A 24,754-nucleotide genomic window follows, 5' to 3' on the forward strand; every position below is an offset into this window, starting at 1 on the left:
GATATTTTATTGCTGTATATGCATCTACTATATTATTTTTAAGTATTGTGTAATATTTCAGATTCTGTATCCATTACATGTATTTATCTGTTCCCTTAAGGATGGACACCTAAAGTAACCTTCAACTTTCGGTAACCAAAAAGAGTTTTAAAAAAATCTTTCTGCCTATACACAAAGTATTTTCTTCTAATATAATACTCTGTCTTTCTCAGAAAAAAATAAATCACACTATTACATATTAATAGCTGAATTTCTGTTTTATTAGAGAGCTACAAATTTGATTGATGTAATAAAGTTCCTGAAAGGCTTTATGTTGATTCAGATCACCATTATTAAGTCGTTAGTTTTCATTATATCAAGTCCTCACAATACCATGTGCACATCATACTTTGTGGATATTTTTGAAGTCACAGGCCAAATTTGGATTTCTTTGAAGGTCTGAAAATATTTATTGATCTTTCTCTTTTATTCCCCTCTATGCTGTGCCTTTTATTCCTGTGACTTACTCCATACCTGGAAGCCTGTACCTCCCACTCCACTTTATCCATTTTGCCCATTCCCCTGTACTCCCTATATTATTAATTTAATAAATTTAATAAATATCTATAGGATATTCACTTGTGTCAAGTACTATTCTAGAAACTGAGGATGCAGCAATTTAAAAAAAAAAAAAAAGCTGTACCCCGATGGGCATCATGGTGATGATACTCTTAGGACCTTATAATGTCTCATATTATAATTAGGATTTTATTGTGATAGTCACATTACATACAAAAAAGTATTGTTGCTGTCTAATGATCATTTCATAGCCAGGGTCAAAACTTTGATATACCACTGTTAATCAAAAATAAAAGACACACTTGACCTCCTTGCTATTTTAGAGCTTTCTCATTGAAAAATTATCTTTATTGTCCATTCTGATTATAGTTTATATAAACATGAAATATTTATAAGCAAGAATGAAACCTAAATAATTCTACCATAAAATGTTTGTTGTGCATGTATAAATATTTTTCTAATGGCTTAGATGAATTCTGATTTTTTAATATACCAAATGAATTTGTAGCACACTCTGAAAATGTTTCTTAAGACACCTTCAAGTACAAATATGCATTATCTTTTTTATTGAGTTAATAAATGGATTTTTCAAAGATAGGAAATATTATATTCATTATGATTTACATTTAGCAACTTATTAGCTCATTAATTAATACTAATGAACTCAAGTAGTTAGGAAATATACAACTTTGTACATTTACAAAGAGTTTTGTTATAGACAAGTGTAGCAAGTTAAATTCTAAATAAATGTTAATCAAGTATATATAAATTGAATATTCTTTCTTTTTAAAATATTATTTCTAATATATTTCCTAGTTTAAAATGTAGATAAAATTGTAGCTAATCCCCAGATTGCCAAACTGGTTGCAAAAATCTTGGTACCCAGAGCAGGGGCACTGGATTCCTGCAGAGGAATAAACTTGGTTGCTTGTGCAATGTTAGAAACCTCTGAGGTTAGGTTAGCTCCATTGATGGCTTGAATTGCAATGTAGAATTTGGTGCCATTTTCTATTTTAAAATGTTCTGGTTTAAATTCAAAATTTTCTATTGAGCCAGCCTCCTTAGGTATCAGACTAGTAGTGTTTACTAAAGCAGCATTGTCAAAATCTTCTCGGAGATCCAGGAAACACATACTTATTCTTATAATGTAGCTCTTGGCTGAAAGACAATAGATACTTCATGTATATTAAAATCAGTAGAATGCCTTATATTGTCTTATATTGTCTTACACTCAGGGCCCTTCAGAAATGCACAGTAGGATTTAGACATGAAAATCATAGATGTAGATTTTATCTGGTTATTCCATCTTCTTTCTTTTAAGAACAAATATGTATGTAGTTTTTAATCTAGTTATCTAATCACAAAATTAATTCAAAATCATACAGTACTAAAAAATGAAATCTAGATTTTTTTTAAGAAATAGAAATACAAAAATCTGAATCTACTTTTAGAACAAGGAACACAATAGCATTCAAGTATAGGAAAGACATTCAGTTCCCCACAACTGTATTATTCTCATTAAGCTGAGAGGGAGTAATAGGAGTGGGGAGTGGGAGATCAGTAGAGTGGGAGACAGGGATAAGGACAAAGGGCAAATGAAAGCAGAGAGGTTAAGATGTGTACTAATTAAAATGTGTTTAAGAACTTAGGCAGATTTTGATTCATACCTTAATTCTACACTTTCTGGCTGTGTAACAAAGAAAAATATATTTCACCTTTTTACCTTCAATTTTCTTATCTATAAAAGGGAGATTCAGTCATTCAATTCATTCAACAAATATTTATTGAATGCCTACTACTTGAGTGGTGATAATTAGATATGATAATGCATGAAAAGTATTTTAGCAGAATGTCTGGGACTTAAATGTTTGAAATATATTATTATAACTGTTACTTTGTCAAGAAAAGAAAGGGAGATGCTGACATAATTTTTTTTATTCCAAAATGCTTTTAGAGGTCTACTAGAGCTATCAATATAAAAATATATTCTCACATTCTGAAATGCCATGAATAAAACATCAAATGTCTTTTTTTGAAGTAAAGACTATTTTTTCATGAAATGTTGCAAGTGTTTTAAGTGTATGGTGAATAACATTGATTTAGTGGTTTTAAAAAAAAATTCAGAGCCTCTGCCTTAACATTCTAGTTTTTTAGTAATAAGCCTTATCAATCTATTTTACTACTCTTCACACACACCCTGCATTCCATTTAGATGGTTCTATATATCTATCTGTTTATCACCTAGCTTTTATTTTAATTTAGATATTTTATTCTGAAACTTTGCTTTTTTGACTTTGAACATATTATTTTGTTCCTTCTTTTCCTGTCTGACTACCTGTATGTGCCTTTCATTATCTCTTGGAACTTCAATTTCTGCATCTAAAAGTAGGTGAGTAATGGCTCAGAGTAAACACTCCATACGTGTTTTTTATAAGTAGGACATTAGACAATTCCTAGCAAATGAAAGCCAAAGGGATTTCTTATATATATGTGTGTGTGTGTGTGTATGTATATATGAATATATATATTATTTATTTATTTAAAATTTTAAAAATCACTCTTCTTTTAAAGATTTTATTCATTTATTTGACAGAGAGATAGATAGATAGATAGCACAAGTAGGCAGAGTGGCAGGCAGAAGGAGAGTGAGAAGCAGGCTCTCTGCTGAGCAGGGAATCCGATGTGGGGTTTGATTCTAAGACCCTGGGATCATGACCCCAGCCAAAGGCAGCCACTTAACCGACTGAGCCACCCAGACGCCCCTCTTTTTATATATTTTAAAACACAATATAAAACTTACCTTTTCCTTTATCAAGGACATTGCCAGGGGCCGTCCATGAAAGTTGAATGTGATCTTCTTTAACCTTAGCTTCAAGGTCTGTGATTTTGCCAGGTGGGAACACATGAGTATGACTACCAGCAGGAGGAGCTCCTGATACAGTAAATGATCCTCCAGAGGTTAGTCTGCTGAAATCTTCTACTTTAGCTTCTGATATGTCATCTTTGACTTCAGGCCTGGGTGGGTTCAGTATAATTTTACCTACAAAAAAGGTAATTCTGTGACTTTTCATAATTCTATATCTATTCTTTATCTTATAATCTCATCTTGCAGCTATAAATGGGTTATTATTGAATGATTGTAGACAGTGAAAAATAGCTTTTAGAGAAAAAACGCTTGTTTTATTGGTATCATTTTAAAACTGATGAGACATTATGCAATGTTAGAACTATCTCTTTTTTTTTTTTTTAAAGATTTTATTTATTCATTTGACACAGAGAGATCACAAGTAGGCAGAGAGGCAGGCAGAGAGAGAGAGAGGAGGAAGCAGGCTCCCTGCGGAGCAGAGAACCCGATGCGGGACTCGATCCCAGGACCCTGAGATCATGACCTGAGCCGAAGGCAGCGGCTTAACCCACTGAGCCACCCAGGCGCCCAGAACTATCTCTTAACATATCTCTTTTTATTACTTGACTGTAAATTCTTTGAGGACAAGGCTGGTGTCTTATTTTTTTTAGTTATAGCATCTAGCACAATGCTTGCCACATAGAGAGGTGCTCAGGATTTTCTTTTTTTAAGATTTTATTTATTCATTTGACAGAGGGAGAGAGAGAGAGAGCACAAGCAGGGGGAGTGACAGGAAGAGGGAGAGGGAGAAGTAGGCTCCCTGATGTGGAGCTTGATCCCAGAACCCAAGACCTGAGCCAAAGACAGATGCTTAACCGACTGAGCACCCCCAGGCGCCTCAGTGATTTTTTTTTTCAGTGTAAATGAAATGAACTGAGGGAGATGTAAACAAAACACGTTGGAAGCATCATCCTGCGCTAGGTCTTTTAACATGAATATGGCTCTTAAATACACAGATAATTATACAACTGTATACTTATATTTTCCATAGTACATAATATTTTCAGTGCTTACCACTGTAACTTATGTAAACAGATGACACATTTCATCTTAATACTACTTACCATTTTCAACATAGCCTGGCATATACAGAGCTTTGTTCTGTTGTTGTTTTAAACTTAGTCTGGCCATATTGTTTCTCGCCTGGGCATGTACTCTTAAACTGTATCTACCATTTCCATGGTATTCTGTAAAATATCTTGAATAGACACCATCATTCTTCAGAGTATCAGCACCTAGATATTATAACATAATAATTAGCCATTCAGCGGAGTAACAGTGACAGTCCTAAGCACGGTTCATGAGCACTAGTGTTGGTAATCATTTTGGGAGTGAGTATAGCACAGTGGTTTAAGTACATGAACCCCGGTATCAGACTGCTTGGGTTCAGAGCCTGGCCTGGCTACTTGCTAACCTTTGACCCTGGAATAGTAATTCATGGTAAACATTCAATTAACATTAGCTATTATTATTTCATATAAAAATCTTAACAAAATAAAGAAAAAGCATATGCAAAATGGAAGAAGCATATGCAAAACACACTAATGAAAATGGGGAAAAATTATATTTAATTTCCATGAGGAAAGTAAAATTACTCGTAAAATTTAAAGATAAATGTGCTTATATCTTTGTGTAGTTCAGAGAGCAGAGTAGAAAGTATTAAAAACATAAAAATCAAATTTCATTTACTTAAAAATTGATTCATTCACATACATAGGAAATACTGACTTCTAAGTTTTGTGACTATAGTAGGATTTTACTTCAGTGGAAGTTGATGCAGATTCTTATTACCAGCACCATTGTCCCAGAGCTCCAGTATTACTCGGTGTCCATCTTCAGTTTCTATAGTGGCTGTTACGTTGATTCCCAGAACAGGCAAAAACCCTTGACTGACTTGTGCGTAAACAATCATTGGGCTAGGATAATGTGTTGTACTTTGGCTCATGTGAGCAGTTGCAATTACTGGCAGCGTGGTGGGACTTCTTGCTCGAGTAGTCATTGTAACCGTTAGCATTTGAGAGTTGGCTTATTTATTTAGAAGGCTGTAAGTCCAAGTACCGGTCTGAAAATCCAACATATCTATTTGAGAGTTTTGTAATACTTTCCTATTCTTGTTTGGAATACAAAATTATTTAGAAATTTAGAAATTTAAGCAGAGTAATAGTTAATTATTTAAAAAAATTAAAAAAAAATTTATTTGACAGACAGAGATCACAGGTAGGCAGAGAGGCAGGCATAGACAGAGGAAGAAGCAGGCTTCCTGCTGAGGGGAGCCCAATGCGGGGCTCCATCCCAGGACTCTGGGATCATGACCTGAGCCGAAGGCAGAGGCCTTAACCCACTGAGCCACCCAGGCGCCCCAGTAATGATTTTTAGTACTCAAATTTTATAAGCTAATAAATAGTATGGATATAAATTTCTATTCTACTTGGCTTTTTTTTTTTTTTTAAGATTTTATTTATTTTGAGAGAGAATGAGAGTGAGAGAGGGGGTGGAGTAGGGTGGGATGGTAATGCAAGGAGGATCAGAGGGAAAGGCAGAGGGAGAGAGAGTCTTAAACAGACTCCACACTGAGCACAAAGCCTGACACAGAGCTCCATCTCAGGATCCCAAAATCACTTCCTGAGCTGAAACCAAGAGTTGGACATTTAACTGACACCACTCAGACAGCTCTTAGCTTCTTTTTTGTGGCGGATGATTGTTGCCACTTTAATATTGACAGTGTAGTGGATGTTGTCTTCATTTTTTCCCCTCGAAGTTGATTAATAAATCATGGAGAAAATGAAAGAATATTCTTACCTCTGCAATACCTGGTATTTGAAGACGGGCAGACCGAACATTTAGTTTATCTACTTTGAAATCTGAAGTTTCATATTTTGTTCCTTTTGGATCTTGGAGAAGAATTTCTGGCTTTTGTATTGTCCATGTGACAACAAAGAAAGTGTCATTTCCAATTGTACTATCCACAGGTACTGTACCATTTATCCATTTCTTTCCTGTAATACTTAAGGCTTTACTTTCTAACTGTTACATAAATAAAAAAAAGAACAGAGAGAACCAATTTGTAATTATAGTTAATAAAATTTCAAAGCTTTGTCAGTTTAGAGTAATTCTAAAGTTATGTCTAAGATTTCAGTGAAATAAGAATTATTTTGAAGAATTTTGCAAATAAAAGCATTTATAATTATAAATATATAAATATATATTATAAATATATAAATATAAATAGTAGACAAATCAGAAGAAAAGATGACAAGTGCCCAAGAAAAGGAAATTCAGTAAGAATGTCTTTTAGTAGGAAATAATTTTCAGGCAAAATAGTTATTTATTAGAGAAAGAAATGTCTATTTAGGATAATGGACATTTATTACAAATGTGAAAAGGCAAATAATTTTTCTGAGATACTAACCTGAATAGCCTGCTGAGTGATGCTGCCACTTCTAGATGAAATTCTACTGAAAGCATCGGTAAGGCCATTTATGTCTTTATTGGCATAAAAACGATGTCCTCCTAAAATGGAATTGTATTTACTTTCATAATACTAATTTTAATTTGGAAACTCATACTTGTTCTTCTGCTTTTATCAATATAAATATGAAGAAATCTAAAGAACTTGCCAAATATTATTGTTTTTAAAATTTTTTTTAAAGATTTTATTTATTTATTTGAAAGACAGAGAACACAAGTAAGCAGAGAGGCAGACAGGGAGAGAGGAGGGGAAGCAGGCTCCCTGCTGAGCAGAGAGCCTGATGCGGGGCTTGATCCCAAGACCCTGGGATCATGACCCGAGCTGAAGGCAGAGGCTTTAACCCACTGAGCCACCCAGGCGCCCCCAAATATTATTGTTTTTATATCGGTCATTAGAATAAGGGCCTGCCACATTAGTAAAGCTGATCTAATCACTAAATGGTGTTATAAAAATGAAATTTAAGACAATTTTGAACCAGTTGCTTATTTTTAGTTCTGTTTAAGGTATACCAAAACAATTTAGAGAATTTAGAGAATAGTTTAGAATTAAGTAAAAATTAAGTGAGAAAATAAATAACATAGGAGTTAACAAAGAAATTACACAGGAGTAAGGAATGGAAAAGGATGGGGACACCTGGGTAGCTCAGTCAGTTAGGCATCTAACTTTTGATTTTGACTCAGGTCATGATCTCAGGGTTGTAAGATCCAGCTCCTCCATGGGCTCTGCCGCTGGGCATGGAGCCTGCTTAGGATTCTCTCTCCCCCTCTCTCTCTGCCCCCCTACCTCATGGTCACATGCACACACATGCTGTCTGTCTCTTAAAAAAAAATAGCAATGGAAAAGGATGGATTGCTGGGGACAGGAACTGGTAATCAGGACTTTAACTACAGCCTTAGGCAAATCATTTGTACTCTGTAGGTTTCCATTTTTTCTTCTATGAATTAGGGCTATCTGAATCTCAACTGTAGGATTGAACAGGACAAATATGAGCAAGAACTTTGGAATTGCAGTTGAGGAAATCATTGGTAGCCATGGAGAAATAAGTTTCAATTTGGTGGTATTGGTAGAAAGTGGTGAGAAATGAATCAAGACATAATATTGACTAATATTAGAAGAAGCTGGTATAGATAGAAGTGCAGAGAGTTGGAGGTGGGGAAGAGGAAAGATTAATTTGAAGGGCAAGGACAAGGAAGGGTCAACAATTAAATTTTAGGATAGGAAATTTATGAGCAGTGTTGTAGTTTAATGTGAGAGGTAGTTAATGGGAGATGTAGTTAATGGGAGAGACTGAAAATATATTTTCTATTCAAACTATATCCCAAAGGTTTACCTGTCATATTTGACAGGGTCTCTAGTTCTTTGGCAGCAGAGGGTCCCAGAGCAATGGTGTGGATGACTGCACCACTTTCCTTTACCTCCTCAAAGCATGAGCTTATTTCATCATCTTCTCCATCTGTTAGTAATATGATTTCAGAACCAGAAGTACTCTGGTTGCTGTGGATAATTGCCTGGTCGTGAAAAATCAGATTATTAGTACAGAATATCATATCTCAATAAATTTAAAATAAGAATAAGTATACTCTTTAGACTTGGAGAAGTCTTTAGGCCTATGCATCAGAGTAAGCAAAAGGAAACTTTGCACTGTCATTCCAGGCTGTGTTGGCCTAGAAATGAGTGTAATGTACAATAGTCTTGCAGTTTTTCAAAGAGTGCTTCAAAACTGTTTTTCAAACAGTGCTTCTAAACTTTTCAAATATATTCAAGCTACCCAAGAGAGGAAAATAAAACTCTTAGAACAATGCCTAGCAAATAGTAAGTGCTAAGTGAATGTTATTTATTATTATTATTTTAAAAAATATTTTATTTATTTATTTGACAGACAGAGAGAGAGAGAGAGAACACAAGCAGAAGGAGCAGTAGAGGGAAAGGGAGAAACAGACTCCCTGCTGTGCAGGGAGCCGGATGCAGGTCTTGATCCCAGGATTCCAGGATCATGAAGGCAGATGCTTAACTGACTGAGCCACCCAGGTGCCTCAGTGTAAGTTATTATTATTATTCCAGGAGATGCTTGAGGTAGAAGCAAATGACCCAGGCTGTTTTTTTTTTTTAAGATTTTATTTATTTATTTGACAGACAGAGATTATAAGTAGGCAGAGGCAGACAGAGAGAGAGAGAGGGGGAAGAAGGCTCCCTGCTGCTGAGCAGAGAGCCCCATGTGGGACTCCATCCCAGGACCCTGGGACTATGACCTGAGCCAAAGGCAGAGGCTGTAACCCACTGAGCCACTCAGGCGCCCCGACCCACGCTATTTTGGCAGCATACTAGACAACATTTGCAAAGTCATGACTAAAGGCAGGTATGCAAAGTTAAATGATGTGCCTTTTTATGTATTCTATTTGATCACTGAAGAATCTGATGATTTCCTGGAAAAAACATTGACCTGCCATAAAGTAGGAATTTCATAAATTTATCAAGTATTATAATTTTTTTGTTTTTTTCTGACTTCTATCAGGAGTATTGGCTAAAAATCTTTAGTCATACAAATTGAGAATAAATTCTCCCTGTACAATTTGCTAAACAGAATATCTAGCATTTAGTTCCCCACCTTCACCATATATAATAGAGTTATATAAATACTACAGTGTAGTGATTAGCTTTTTGGATTTTGGAATAAGAAAGACCAGGTTTTGAATCCTACCTAGATTTGCTGGTTACTGACTATATGTGATCTTAAGAATGGTATTTAATTACTCTGAACTTTAGTTTCCCTATGTGAAAAATGGGCATAATAATAATACCTTATTAAAAAAGTAATGGTAAGGATAAATAAGATCATACATGTATTTAACATAGGCAATAATGTAGAATATGATCAATAAATTTTAGCTATTATAATGATTATGTAAGTAAAATGCTATATATTGCTATGGTTTCATTTTAAAAGTAGTGAAGAGGTATTTGTAACTTTGAATGTGACTTAACATAATCTGTTCAATAATAGACTCTGTGGTCAAAATATCCATAGGTATATATCAAAATATATTAAGAAAAATATACAAACCAATATTTTCAAACAATAAGACACATTCCCAAGGTATAATACCATCATATTTTAGAAGTGAACAGACCTGTATAAGAATTATGTTTATTATAATAATAGCAGTCCTTTTTGAACACTTTAGATAGGTACTGTTGTTTTCCACATTCCCTTCGTTGAGTAAACTAAGACTTCCTGAGTTGATAACTTACCCAAAGTCATTTAACTAATAAATAATAGAGCCAGAATCCCAGGTTTGCCGGAATCCAGAGCGTGTGTACCTCCTTAAACCAATATGCATTATGAAAAATGACTCAACTAGAAAGCTAAGAGATGATATTAATTAATGGCCTGGAAAAAGTTAATAATCTCTACTTTTTTAGCCCGAGCAATGGGAGGGTCAGTGAAGGAAAGCAGTTTTTTGTTTTTGTAACTTAATGACAATAAATAGGCTTAAACAAAGTCTATCTTAGGTTGGAAGAAATTCAATTGCATACTGTAAGGCAGACTAATATAGTGCTGTAAAGTTGCTCCCAATATTTTATTTCACAATTTTTATTTCATTAAACTTCTACCTGTGTGTCTTAGGTTTGGTACTAAACTGCTTAGGGAACTATCTTTGTGGTTTTTAATTGTCAATTTAACTTGATGAACTAGAGTTGTCTTTATAACATAGAACTAGTGATAATTTCCCTCTTCCACAGTCCCCTCAGCAGCATTGTTGTTTGCTAATAGTAGTTCAGATGTTTGGAGTGATAAAGAAATGGTTAACTCCTCAATAAAATTGCAGCAATTATGTGCACATTGGATTTTTCTTCCCTTCCTTAACCATTCTCCAGTGCGACTCAGTACCTCAAGAGTACATTGGTGGAATAACCACACCCAGAGAGACTACCCAGCTGTAAACAACAGACAGTAGGGGAGTCTTTAAAAAATATACTATTTAGATAACGGACCTATGAATTCATGACTCTTGTTCAAAGACAGTGGGGTAAAAATAAAAGCAATGGTAAGTGGCAAATGCTATTTAGAAAAAATTTTTATTTTACCTGGAATCCTGCTCTGAGACCACTGCAAATTGAAGTTCCACCACCAGCTTCTTGAGGCAGGTTTGCAGTGATCTTTTCATAAGCATTATCACCAGTTATTTCTGTTAGGTAGTTTTGGGTTGTAGCAAAACTTTCAAATGTGACCATCCCAACCAAAGATCCCTTTTCAATAATTTGAATCAAGTATAGTTCTGCTGCTTGATTCATTCGAAAGAGACGGTCTTCCTGTAAGAAAAAGATGTCTGAATATTTCCTGAGTCTCCTCAAATCTTGACAGATTGGTGAAAAACAAAGTTGTTCATGGACCAGAGATCTTGATAGTAATTGATTACTATATTTTAAAGTTTGGCCCCCTTGAACCCTCCTACACTGTTGGTGGGAATGTAAGCTGGTGCAACCACTCTGGAAAACAGCATGGAGTGTCCTCAAAAAGTTGAAAATAGAACTACCCTACAACCCAGCAATCACACTATTGGGTATTTACCCTAAAGATACAAATGTAGTGATCCGAAGGGGCACGTGCACCTGAATGTTTATAGCAGCAATGTCCACAATAGCCAAACTATGGAAAGAACCTAGATGTGCATCAACAGATGAATGGATAAAGAAGATGTGTGATACACACACACACAATGGGATACTATCCAGCTGTCAAAAGAAATGAAATCTTGCCATTTGCAACTACTTGGATGGAACTAGAGGGTATTATGCTTAGCGAAATAAGTCAATCAGAGAAAGACAATTATCATATGGTCTCCCTGATACGAGGAAGTTGAGAGGCAACATGGGGGTTTAGGGGGTAGGAATAGAATAAATGAAACCAAGATGGGATCAGGAGGGAGACAAACCATAAGAGACTCTTAATCATACAAAACAAACTGAGGGTTCCCGGGGGGAAGGGGGTAGGGAGAGGGTGGTTGGGTTATGAACATTGGGGAAGGTATGTGCTATGGTGAGTGGTGTGAAGTGTGTAAACCTGTTGATTCACAGACCTGTACCCCTGGGGCTAATAATACATTATATGTTAATAAAAAAAAATTTTTAAAGAAAAAAAATAGATATCATTAGGCTAAATGGACAATTTGAAGGAAAAAGTTTGGCCCCCTTATTTCATTAAAAAAAATTAAAGAAAAAATTGAAAAATCATTATACTTTACGTTATACTTAATATACATTATATTATATGTTATACTTAATAAAGCCTTAAAAATCTATGCCTTTTTATTGAACAGTTTTATATTCAGGAATTTCTGCTAAGAAAATAATTTAAAAATGTATACAAAAATGTTTATTGCAGCATAATTTTTATAAAAAGTTGAAAACTCTAAAATGTTCTATAACAGGAAGCTGACTAAATTAGGGTATGTGCATACAATCATTAAAAATTATATCATGAAATCATTTTTTTCCATAGGGAGTATTTATGGTATGGTAAGTAAAATAAATGATACTATAAAGTATCATACAAAATTTAATCACATTTTTGAGAAGGAAAAACAAATACACAAAAAAGATTGGAATAATATGCTCAAGGGTGGAATTATGGATACTTTTTTTGTTCAGTTATAGTATTTTTAATTTGTTAGAATTAAAAGTTAAAGAATAAACATAATCCATAGTCCAATCATCGTCATATAACAATTATTTTTTAGTGTATTTTCTTCCAGGATTTGTCCATATAGAATCATTGTACTAAAAGTTATTAGAGTAATAAATTTATGTTTTAGTTAGCTTAATAGAATTAAACCCAAGATTAAATTATATTTCTAGTAATTAACTGCTTATTTTAAGGAAGCTAACAAATGTCTTACCGAACTCATGCTTCCAGACTTATCAAGTACCAAACAGACAACTCGCTGTTTGGCCTTTAACAATGAAAATGTAGGATTGGGTGGTTGATCTGTTCCTTCCATGGGAGATGCATTCTGAAAATCATTGGAGTCCATAATTACATCCCATGTACTTCTGCTACTACACATTTTGTTTTGTAGGTTTGGAGCTTCTGTATTGTGAGTTTTTGCTGTACAAAATTCCTTTACCTGGAAAAAATCAATTAGAAGACACTATTTCAATAATTGGTAAGCATTACTTTCTTTTCCGAATATGTAGCTGGCTGCCACATACATCCTCCACAGATTTTATCTCCTGATAATTAAAAATTATTTCATAATGTAACAATCTCACATCCATTTTATATACCTCAGTAGAGAGGAAGCAAGGCGAAACCATCACTGGAAAGTTTTTTGATGATTCTCTTAGGTATAGTGAGATCATGGCAGTTTTGGGGGAGCATGTAGCTGGTACAACTGCTTAATTTAATTTCTTATTTTCCCTTCTGGACTCTTGGGTGACTCAAACTTGAATTAAATTTAGTGGAAGAGGGACTGGCTTTCTAGCTGTCCTTTAAAAGTGGGATAAAGAAAATGACCTTCTTTAATTGCCTAAGTGTTTTTTTATATCTTTATAGTTGACCAAAAAATTGAGGAAAGATATTTTATCTATCTATCTATCTATCTATCTATCTATCTATCTATCTATTTATCTATTATTTGAGAGAGAGAGCACGCACACAAATAGGGTGGAGAGGCAGAGGGCAGTGGGCTCAGTCCCACAGCGAGCTTGATTCCAGGACGGTGACACCATGACCTGAGCTGAAGACAGATGCTTAACCTACTGAGCCACCCAGGCTCCCCAGAACACAGATATTTCAGCAAGCTGGACAGTAATGAAAATGTAGGGAGAAAATGAGAACATGTGATTGGTGCTCTTTCAGTTGCAAATGGTGAGCTGTACCTAGCAATTCTGCCAAATGTTTCTTTATTACAGAACCTATGAAAATTCTCCAAGTTTTGAAAACTTAGTAACTTGGGAAAATGCTCCCATAAACTCATACAGCATTCAAGAAGAAATCCATCTTGCAGTAAGCTTCTGTTTATTAGAAAAATCTTTTTTAAAGATTTATTTATTTATTAGAGAGAGAGCATGTGCATGCTCCCATCTGCATGGGGGTGGGGGTGACAGAGGGAGAGAGAGAATCCTCAAGCAGACTCCCTGCTGAGCACAGAGCCACCCAGGCACCCTGAGAAATATTTTTATAAATGGCATTGCATGTTTAAGAATGCCCTCCCAGTACAATCTCTAGATGTAAGCTCAGATTTAGAACTCAATTATTAAATTTGAATACCTTTCATTTAAGTTTTAAGATTTTGTTTTCCTTCTAACATGGATGATTTACATTAACTTCAGAAAGATTGACATATCCCAGAAGGGGTTCATTGCATGGGAGAAAAAGACAGTTTCGATCAAAGTGGTGATTGATAAGTCTTGCTGATATGAAATATGCATCAAATCTGGTCCCTTGTCCCCTGCCACTGCCTTTATTCAGAGACTTCAGGTCTCTGATCTGCCTATTGCTATAGCCTTCTAACTAGATTCTCTGCTTTCTGTCATCTCATTCCTTCATCCTTCTCACTGTTAGTACAGTTATCTTCCTGAAAGAATTAAACTGATCATGTTACCAGTCTGAAGCTGTTAAGATAAAATCCAAACACCTTAGCTTTGTAGGTAAGTTTGTTCTTTCAGTCTTGTTTCCTGCTCCTTGCTCTGACCATCCTCTGCTTATACCACACTGATTTTTTTCTTGTTCTTAGAGTATGCTAGAAATCTTCACAAGGGTCTTTGCTAACTCAAATGGAAAAAGAGATAGGAAATCTTGCACAAATTAAAAAAAGGTGAGCTGTTCTCAAGTTGGTTTTTTTTTTTTTACTGCTATTTACCTGAAAGTTGTTCTAATAAATGTTAAAATTTTTAGTGACCATGATGCAGATAATTTGGGCAGTGCTCAACTTGTACAATCGTGTGGCATCCCTGCACCTTTCCCCACTCTTTGTTTTTATAAACTTTTTTTTTTTAACTTAAAATTGCCCTTCCTATTCCTGCTTTGGTAAGTTCATACTCATTCCTTTTCAGATGTAATTTTTTTATCTCTTTAGAAACAATTTTCTGACCTCCAGGTGGAGATATTTGCTGTACTCCCATAGCACTTGGTTTATACCTCTTTGTACTTTGAATTCATATATATATTTTCTTATTTCTGTACTTTCTCACTGAGAAAGAACAGTTATCTTTAATTATTTCTGTATTTCCAGCTGAGCATGAAGTGGAAATAATGAAATTGAAGGGAATGAAATTATGGAATTGAACATTCGGTATTTCAGGTCATATCTCCCTTTGGTGAGCTGATGCCCTGGTAGTACAAATACTATGCAATTTATTTAATCTGTGTTTTGATAATTAGAAGTTAGTGTTATTCTGGACAAGATGTTCAGTATTTATCTCTGAGACATGGCTTATGTAATTAGTTCTAACCATATCTCAGTTATGTGATCTTCTTCATTATTATTTATCTCTCAGGTAGGCAGCATGAGGTATTTCCTGACAGTGAGATGCTTTTGGGACTTATAGCTTGGTATAGGCAATACATATTCCAATTATCCTCTCGTGTGACATGATCTGGTACCTACTTGGATGCTGAATTCTGATCCAGATTTAGCAGGTTAAAGTGAACTTTCTTGACTCATGTTTCAACTATTTCTAGAAGGGACTTTTTTCAGACTGGTAAACAACCTCTACTTAAATATCTAATTAGGTTCTTTTAAGAGTTTCAGCAAATATTAAGTCTATATTTTGATTCAAGTTCTTCATCATTAATGCCTTAAGTTCTAAAGCAGGTTTAAATTTTATTGGAAATAGTAGGCATTTATAAACTTCTACCCAAAGAAATATTTGTTGCTAAGTGATTTGGTATATGGAATATTGCTTCTTTTAAATAAGTTAGGCTTACTATCTAGAGGTAGTATACTTTATTTTGATTTGTTTCTGATGACTTTCATATTTAAAATTTTTTTGCATGCTTAGAAACCCTCATTAGTTAATTACAATATGTTTACATTAATTAAGATTGGACTTATCCAGGGAAAGAGATAATTAACTATTATCCAGATATTTTATAAATTTTAAAAACTAAAACTTGGAAGTTTACTTTGTGCTCACCTTGTGCTAAGCACTGTGATCATGCTTTACTCATACTACCTCTTGTGAGCCTAACAATAATAACCTGTGATGTATTATAAGTCCCATTTATGGGATGAGATAACTAAATTTTCAAGAGAACTTTGCAAGTTTGCTTGTAAAGACATAGCTGAAAATGACAGACTGGGTTTGAGATCAAGTCTTCTGACTCCAAGACATCTGTTCTTATCCATTCAACTTTATACATTGAAACCAGATATTTCAGGCCAAACATTAGCTTTAAAACTTGAATTATTGTGTTATTATTTTGTAATTGATGAGACTAGTAATTGTGAACTTTTCCCTTAAGTTTGTTATGTAGAAACAGAGCCATGCACATTTTCACAGTATCACTTTGCAATAGCTTGATATAGTTTAGTGTGAAGGTACTACAAAGTCTAGAATGTCAGTACTTTTCCAAAGCTATAGAATGAATTACTTTGGAAAAGTAGTTTGATTAACACTTAGAAGAGAGAATTATAAGTAAGGTTGTAGTTTTAGAACTATACAAATCCACAGAAGTCAAATGAGGGAAGAGATGTTATTTTAAGAAATTATGTGACATCAGTGAAAAGGTACAGTTCTACTTCTGAAGAAAAGAAACTGGTTTATAAAAAAAAGGTGGAAACTTTACCAGGCACACCCTGACACAGGCTGGAAAATGGCTTTTAGTTAATTGTTTGAGTAATCTCCTTCATGTCCTTTGGTATACATAATTTCATAGTAGAAAATACAGCTTCCCTAATTAATTTTTCCTGAAGTGTTCCTTTGTGAAACTAGAAAAAGAAGGTACTTACGGAATTGAGACTTTGCATAAACATTATGGAGTCCTTTGCAGCCTGGGATTTTTCTGGGATAAATGTACATTTTGCTTCATACAGTCCTGTCTGTGAGTCACGCCTGCATGGCCTTGTTATACAGCTGCCTCCCTGACATTCCTTGAAAACCACATTAATGCCAGTAATATGAGTTGAACATCTATGATGAAAGAATTAAATTATATTTATTTATGAAGACCAGAAATCGTGAGAAAAGACTCACATTCTACAGTCTTTCCCTTAATGATCTACAGATCATGGGCAAATACTTCATTTTGACAGAATTAGTCACAGTCCTGCCTCTATTTACAGTTGATGTCAATAAGAACAATCATGCCAGTTTATATTTATTAACATTCATTGCTCACTAAGGTAATAAATTAATCTATTATCCTTGTGACCCTGAATTAAAGATAATTCCTAAGGTATAGGGATGTTGTAAAGATAAAATGAGTTAAGAGATATGGAGGATTGCTTCCTAGTGGGGATGAGAGAGTCAGCGTAATGCTTAAAACCCTCTTAAATTTATGTGTATGTGATATAAACACATACATACTGGTATGTAGATATAAATTTATATACACATATGTGTGTATACCATCCATACAAAACCATGTGTGGTTTGTTTTGATAGCATTTTACAATTTACATTTTGAAAAACAATGAGCTAGATTGAAGGACAAAGTAAAAATAAACATTGCATGGAAATGCTTGTGCATTCAAACAAACTCTTTAGTCTGTATGATAAGTAAGATAGTTGTCAAATCCCAGGCAAGGAATGGGGGCTGGAGTTATGGGTAAAAGACTTTAAAGAGTTCTGATTTATTGGATTTACTTTTATTCTGCATTAATATTAAGTGTCATGATATTAATCCACTTAAATTTTTTTAGTATTGAAAGGATTAGAGGAGATGGTGAGTCATATATTCCAAGAGGGTTAGCTCCAGGGAAAGCCTGAAAATTAAACTTACACTGCCTCAAACAAAGTGCCTGTCACACAGTAGTAGTTCATTAAATGTTATTTTAGATAATTGTTTTTACCAATATATCTCTTTTTATGATTAATAAGAAAACATATTCATATTCATTTATCAAAAATTTGTTACTTGATCCATTCTTTGTTTAGCTGTTACTTCACTCTGTGCCAGGCTGAAGTCTAGGGGATTAAAAAACAAAAAAAAGTCTTCAAGGATCTTAAAGTCTAGTGTGGGTAATAAAATTACACAGACAACTACTGCTCTGTGTGAGAGAAGGCCATGTGTATTGCTTTGGGGACAGTCTCAGATCTTACACCAAATAGAGGGAGAAGAAAAAGACACTTGGGGACCAAACATTTAAACTGAGGCTGGAAGAATGAACAAGCATTGTTTGGATAAGGGAGGTGGTGGGGGAGGAGTTGCATAGGGTGAGGGCCCTGTTTGCATGATACTCCAGCAGCTCAGTAGGGAAAAAGCAAACAACATGGAGAACATGGGGAGACGCATGTTTCTCTCACGCCTCTTTAACATGTTTTTTTATCCCAAAGACCTGTTTCCAATTACACTGACTTCTATTTTTCTTTAATACTCTTTAAATACTCTATACTTAAATATCTCATCCATTTATTAATAGGACATGTCTAAATCTACCCAGAATTATATTCATATTTAAGGAATATAATAATAAAATATTTATATATTATATGTAATATATAATATAAAATATTTATATTTCAAAAATCATTTACTCACTTATCCTTATGAAAAATACTTTTTTTAAGCTTAAGCTTAAATGAAGAATAAATATATTCAACATGGAGCTCTAGTACTTTCGTTGATTTCACTGGAACAGATTCACCTTAAAGAGTGGAATCAAATGGAATAAAACATTGGGGAAACTAAATAAATAAAATGAAATAAAGGATATGATAGGAATGAATTCCAGTTCTCAGATATCTTGGTTTAGCTACAGCTTTTTCGTTTCTTCTCTGACAATAACATATTTTAGTACAATCCCCATGAATCCTGAAATGAATCCCAGTTCCAGGTTGATCTTGATTCCAAAGTAGCATCTCCAGAAATATTTGGACATATACATAGTGGGTCTGGTTAGATATTACAATTAACTCTGAGCATTCAGCCACTAAGACACCTTTTGTTTGCCTAGTATAGAAATTTAAAATTAATAAGTGAAAATTTAAAAATAATAAGTGAAAACTTTTGAAAATAAATTTGTTCAATATAATGTTACCTTGTTGCTTCAATAGTGTTCCGTCTGGAAATATAGAATGGCCGGTCCACATTATACTCATCAAATATTCCCCATCGGAGGTGGGCCCACTCATGGACAAACACTCTGCCTATGAGAGAATATTGCCACTTACAAATGTATATTTACTATATTTTAATAGAGTGTCCATGTATTTTATGTCTCCCTGCCCCAGATCCTTAGCTTAATTAAGTCAAAGAACTTTAGAAATTGGTATCTTTTATTAGGTAAAAAATGTTGAAATGGGTTAGTATTTATTACTTATTTTTAATGTATTATTTTTTATTAAATTTATTATTAAACACACAAAGAAATATAATTATATTGAACATAACTACTATATTTCTATATAAAGATATTAATCACTACTTCTCTTAAAAAAATCATTAAAATACTATTAATTACCGTGTCATATTTGTTTCCATGGAAATAAAAATAGAAGTATAAAATAGGTATCCTTACCTCGGGACCCATAGATGGGCAAATTATTAGTCAATAAGAAGTTTGGAGTAAAATGTATATATTGTCCCTTTTCCCCACATTGTCCATATTGAAGTGTATAGGGATCATCTCCAAATTTTACGTAAGGATTGGCAACTATGACATCTGCCTAAAAATCAGAAGAATAAACCAAAACATCACAAGTGATGAAAACAAGGATTTCTTTTATCTAAATTAAGATAACTAATATTACCAATTTAATTACTGAAGTAGTGGCTAGGAATTTTTTAAAAATTATGAGTATTAATTTTTAGGAAGCATAGGAAGAAAAAAACAGTGTAGGAGCTAGATAAAATACCCTACCTGGTCATATGATTCTTGTTTTGGCATTAAGTACTCAGATTTTGACTTCCAGGTCATTGGAATTAAAATGCTTACATTCCTGAAATAAACTCTTCGTTGGGTGGCATGAAACAGGTAAGTCGAAGCTTCAGTTACCATTTCCTGACAAAATATGGTAACAATTTCACAATGAAATGAGCATGAAATTGTACACATGAACAAGAAGAAGCAAATCTAAGCTCCCTTTCCCCCAATATTTTAGCAAAGCCTAACTGAAAAATAAGTTGAATTTTACTCTATCTCTTTAGTCTGTAAACTGTTCATTTTCATATGCCCAAAAATCAACCGTTTTTTTTTTTTTAACCTATCTAGACCTGTATTCAGTATTTTGGGTTGGAGAGGGGAATGAGTTCTGGATGATATATATAAAGGTAATTAAGAATGGGAGCTTGTTGGCAAGTTGTTTAATTAAACAGAGGTGTTTATAAACGGGCTGAGAGTTTAAAGTTTTGTAGATTTTATATTTTTAATTGAAAAAAAACCACTTTGCTAGGTTTGAGTTACTTTTTCATATGGAGTATGTTCAGAAAAGGCAAAATTTTATCAAGCAGTAATGGAAATAAAAATACGTATGTCTCATTGCCTTCACATTCCAGTTTTACCACTTACTTTAAGACTGTATGAATTAGCTTCTCTCACTTATGCAGCAAGGGTAATAATTTACCTCATAGAGATAATTGAGAAGAAGATCAGAGAAGATAGAATATATTAAAATGCTATATATATAAAGTGTTTCTGTTATACTGACTAACCCAAATAAAATTAAGAAGTAAATCAACTTCAAAAATATGCAATATTTTCTTTAAAATCAAATACATCAGAACTCGTTGTTAATTTTTCAGAGTTGAACAACTAAATAATATGAACAACTAAAATAATGTACAGTGAAGATCTAAGGCTTAAGTATGGGTTAGCTATATAAACATTAGAAAAATTAACTTTACAAAGGTAAGTTTGAAAAGAATTCTCCAGTAGGGGGTGCCTCGGTGGCTCCGTGTGTTAAGTTCTGTCTTTAGTTCAGGTTTAGCTCAGGTCAGGATCCCAGTGTCCTGGGATAAAGCCCTGCATTGGGCTCCCTGCTCAGTGGAGAGCTTGCTTCTCCCTCTCCCTCTGCCTGCTGCTCCTCATGCTTGTGCTCTTTCCATTCATTCTCTGTTTCAAATAAATAAATAAAATCTTAAAAAAAAGAATTCTTCAGTAGGTCTAAGGTCTTTCTGTTAGCTTAGTAAGTTGAAGAAACATTGTAGTTTTGCCTCTTAATAATTTATTAGGGGAATGACTACTACTCTAAATATATGAGAAATCATACTTAAACTAAGCAGATATTAATCTTGACAGTTTAGATACATACTACATAAATGATGAATACTGTCAAAACAGTTCTGGAAAGTTGTTACTGTATGAGCATGTTTATGTGCCTTGGCAACAGGAATGGAAAATACTTATTGGAATAAAAATAAGTTCGTAATAAAATTTTCTCCCTTACCTTTATGTTTTGAATGAGTTTTTCATCTTCTGGTACCCTAGGGTTAATTGCAATGACAATGCCGTCATATCCATTGTTATTCAAGTGTACCATTGAGTTTTTCACTCCAGGCAAGAGATGTATAGCTAGAAACAGAATAGGATACAGAGTGAGTACCATTATTGCACATTACAATAAACTTTTTAGAAATGCAAGGAGAGTATTTATGTATCTCCTTAACTCAGGAATTTGAATCACGACTAAAATATTTGCATAAATATAACATTATGAATTACTAAAGTATTTTGATGAACTTCCTTATCTCACTTCCTTATCCTAAAGATTTAAGTTGTTAAATAGCAATGGGGATTATGCTGAACACATTTATCATACTTTCTAAGACAGTAGAGGTCTTAAGTTCTCATTGAGCTGAGTAATTCTTTAGATTGTGTAGTTGTTATCCTCATCATGGTGGTTAGTAATGGTCATCATCATCACCATCAAGAGATTGTCCAGTCCTGGGAACTTTTCATAGAAAAGCACTTTATGGAAGGATGAAGCACTAAAATAAAAAGCACTAGGAAAGAGCAGATGAAACAAGTGTGTTTAAAAAAACAAAACAAAACAAAAGGCAAATGAAGGAACTGGATTGGGAGTGGCAATGAATTAGGGTCAAAGACTTTCTTTAGGTGGGAGTAATACAAGTATAGTCATCAGGGACAACTATGGATCAAGAAGAAAATGGTTTTTTTTAATTACCTTTTGTGGTAACTACTTGTGTATTTCAGTTTTCAAATACTATTAAATACTATAAGTCTTATATTACTTGAAAACTAAATATGCTTTAAAATTTTTAAAAAGATTTTTATTTAAGAGAGAGAGTGAACATGAATGGGTAGGGGACAGATAGGCTGAGGGAGAAACAGACTCTCCCTGAGCAGGGAGCCTTAAATAGGGCTCAATCCCAGGACCCTGACATCATGACCTATGCTGTGGGAAGACACTTAACCAACTGAGCCACCCAGGTGAAACTTAATATGCTTTGATTAAGATTTCTATTTTGAACTGAACACAAGTCTACCAATGTCCCTTAGCTTAAAATAGTTCTACACATAGCCTTGTGAGCTGGCTTTAGAGTCAGGTGAATCTAAAGCTAACCCTTGCCTTGGTCACTAACAGTCACATGATTCTTAATAACAGGTGTATGGCTCTTTGGAAAGGACTTCATACAAGACTTCTGGCACCTGACGAGCACTCACTAAATATTACCCATTATTATTAAACATTATATATTATATTATGAATACAAAGCTTGCTATAAATCTTTTCCATTCTATATTTTCATTGGCTTCTTTTGTAAAATTTTAAATATAGTCTTCCAGTGTTTAACTGGGGAATAGTCTCTGAACCTACTGCAAAAAGACTAGATCAGGAATTGTCAGAAGCGAAACTGTGAGCTCATTATAATGTTCTTTGGCCATCTCCAACTATTGATGATTTTCTTTGCTTTTAGTCCCACTTTGGTATGGTCTCACCCATAAAATCTTAAATTATCCACATTAGGCTCCTTCCTTTTGTCCTCATTTGAATCACTTATATAAACTGTATTGCATTTGTTTTTATTAGTATACATAGAATACCTCCCCTACCTCCCAATATACATTTCCTCATTGGAGGAAAGAGATAGATTTATTTAGTTAGTTAAACTCCTCTCAATCTAAATTCTCTAAATTATAAAATGCAGACAGTAATAGCTCTCTGGAAGGAATGTTTTGAGGGTAAATGAAATAACATGTGTGAAAGCTCTTATGTGTACAGGTGCTAGTATAAAATAGGCCCTCAATTAATATTCCTTTATTTTCATTGTGCCTATAAATTAATATTAAAAAATACTTACATGAGTGCTTCCTTGTGCCAGGCTTAGTGCTGTGCTCTTTAAAGGCTACAAAATGAGTAAAACACAAGCAGTATGTCCAGAAAACTTGCAGACTCATTGGCATGAATTGGATTCGAATAAAAAAGACTGAAATACAAGGTAGTAAAGTTCTATAAGAGGGATACAGATACAGTGCTAGGGAGCCAGAAGTTGGGGAATAGATTTTATACAATGAAGGGAAATCAGAAAAGTCTTTAGGGTGTATCATTCTTCAGGAAACTAAGGCATGGAGAAGTTTATTAGTTTTCTCTAGATCACACTTCCAGGAAGGAATAAATTTGGAATTTGAACTCAGGTCATCCAGTTTCAGAATCTATGTTTTTAAAGTATATATATGACTTTTACTCCTTCTTAAAAAGGTAAGTCAGTGAGTGTTAACCTTGAAAATTATTGTGAAAGTAGTTTTTTTGTTTCTATTATACTCTAGAGATTGACAGTAGAAGATTCAAGAGAATGTGAATTTCTATGATTAATTTGTATGAATCAATAGAATTTTTATCTTGTTTTAATTTTAGATTAAATAATAGAATTTTCTTTTGGCTGTTTGTCATGAAAACTTAGAGTTACTAATTCAGAGATTTTTGAACTATCCTAACCCATATAACCACTCATGCTCCAGTACAGTCATTCTTAGATGTCACAGTTAATCCCTATAGAGATTATGCTGGAATTAATGAACTGTTACACAAATTTGAAATAGAAGAATACAGTCAATTTGCAACTTAATTTCTGTGTAGGTATTCCCTTAGAATTTTCTTTTTTAGTTCCTCTTTTTCTTTCCTCCTCTTCCATGTCATCACTTTTGGATCATCATTCTATTTGCTATTGATATTAATGCTCAGCATTTATGAATATTCTCTTCATTCTTTTAACTGATTAATCTGTTTGTTCATTTACTCATTCATTCATTTATTCAACAAACTCAATTGACATTTGCTATGTGTCATGTGCTCTGCTAGGCAGAGGTATATAAGATTGAGTTATGATCTATATTATCCTCAAGATGTTTCTGATCTAGTGAACCTTCTGGGCACTGTAATTATTTTTATTAATTTTTTTCATTGCTCTTCCTACAACATTGAACATTATTTTAATTCAGAGAATACTCTATTATGCAATTTATTATTGTGATTTTTGTATTTAACATTATCATAAATCAACTTTGTTAACTCCTATATTGCTATAGCATATTCTGAAGGGTGATTTGATATCCATTTACCCTTTCCTCTTTGCTAATAGAACTTTAGTTTTGTTCAGATATCGTCACCTCTCATGTGACTGACATAAAGGTAACTCCTATCTCAACCTGAAGGGTAAATTCAGGGTGATCTAAATCCATGGTTCTCAAGTATGGTTT

The 24,754-nt window shown here is 33.8% G+C and overlaps 2 protein-coding genes across 2 annotated transcripts in view; both read right to left on the reverse strand.

Annotated features, from left to right (window-relative positions):
* Positions 1–16,864: 16,864 nt before the first annotated feature.
* Positions 16,865–21,641, reverse strand: LOC116568188 (calcium-activated chloride channel regulator 1-like). The gene is made up of 5 exons (XM_032303722.1): positions 21,483–21,641; positions 19,958–20,098; positions 19,616–19,763; positions 19,136–19,244; positions 16,865–17,066 (listed from the first exon to the last, which is right to left on the reverse strand). The coding sequence occupies exons 1-5, from the start codon at positions 21,639–21,641 to the stop codon at positions 16,865–16,867; spliced, it is 759 nt and encodes a 252-aa protein (XP_032159613.1).
* Positions 21,642–21,902: 261 nt separating this feature from the next.
* The window catches only part of CLCA4 (chloride channel accessory 4), a 46,175-nt gene continuing 43,323 nt past the window's right edge, over positions 21,903–24,754 (reverse strand). The window contains 1 exon segment of the mRNA XM_032303723.1: positions 21,903–21,986. Within this exon segment, the coding sequence (XP_032159614.1) occupies positions 21,903–21,986 (84 nt within the window).

The sequence above is a fragment of the Mustela erminea genome, chromosome 10 (assembly GCF_009829155.1).
Source record: "Mustela erminea isolate mMusErm1 chromosome 10, mMusErm1.Pri, whole genome shotgun sequence".
Taxonomy (NCBI): Eukaryota; Metazoa; Chordata; class Mammalia; order Carnivora; family Mustelidae; genus Mustela; species Mustela erminea.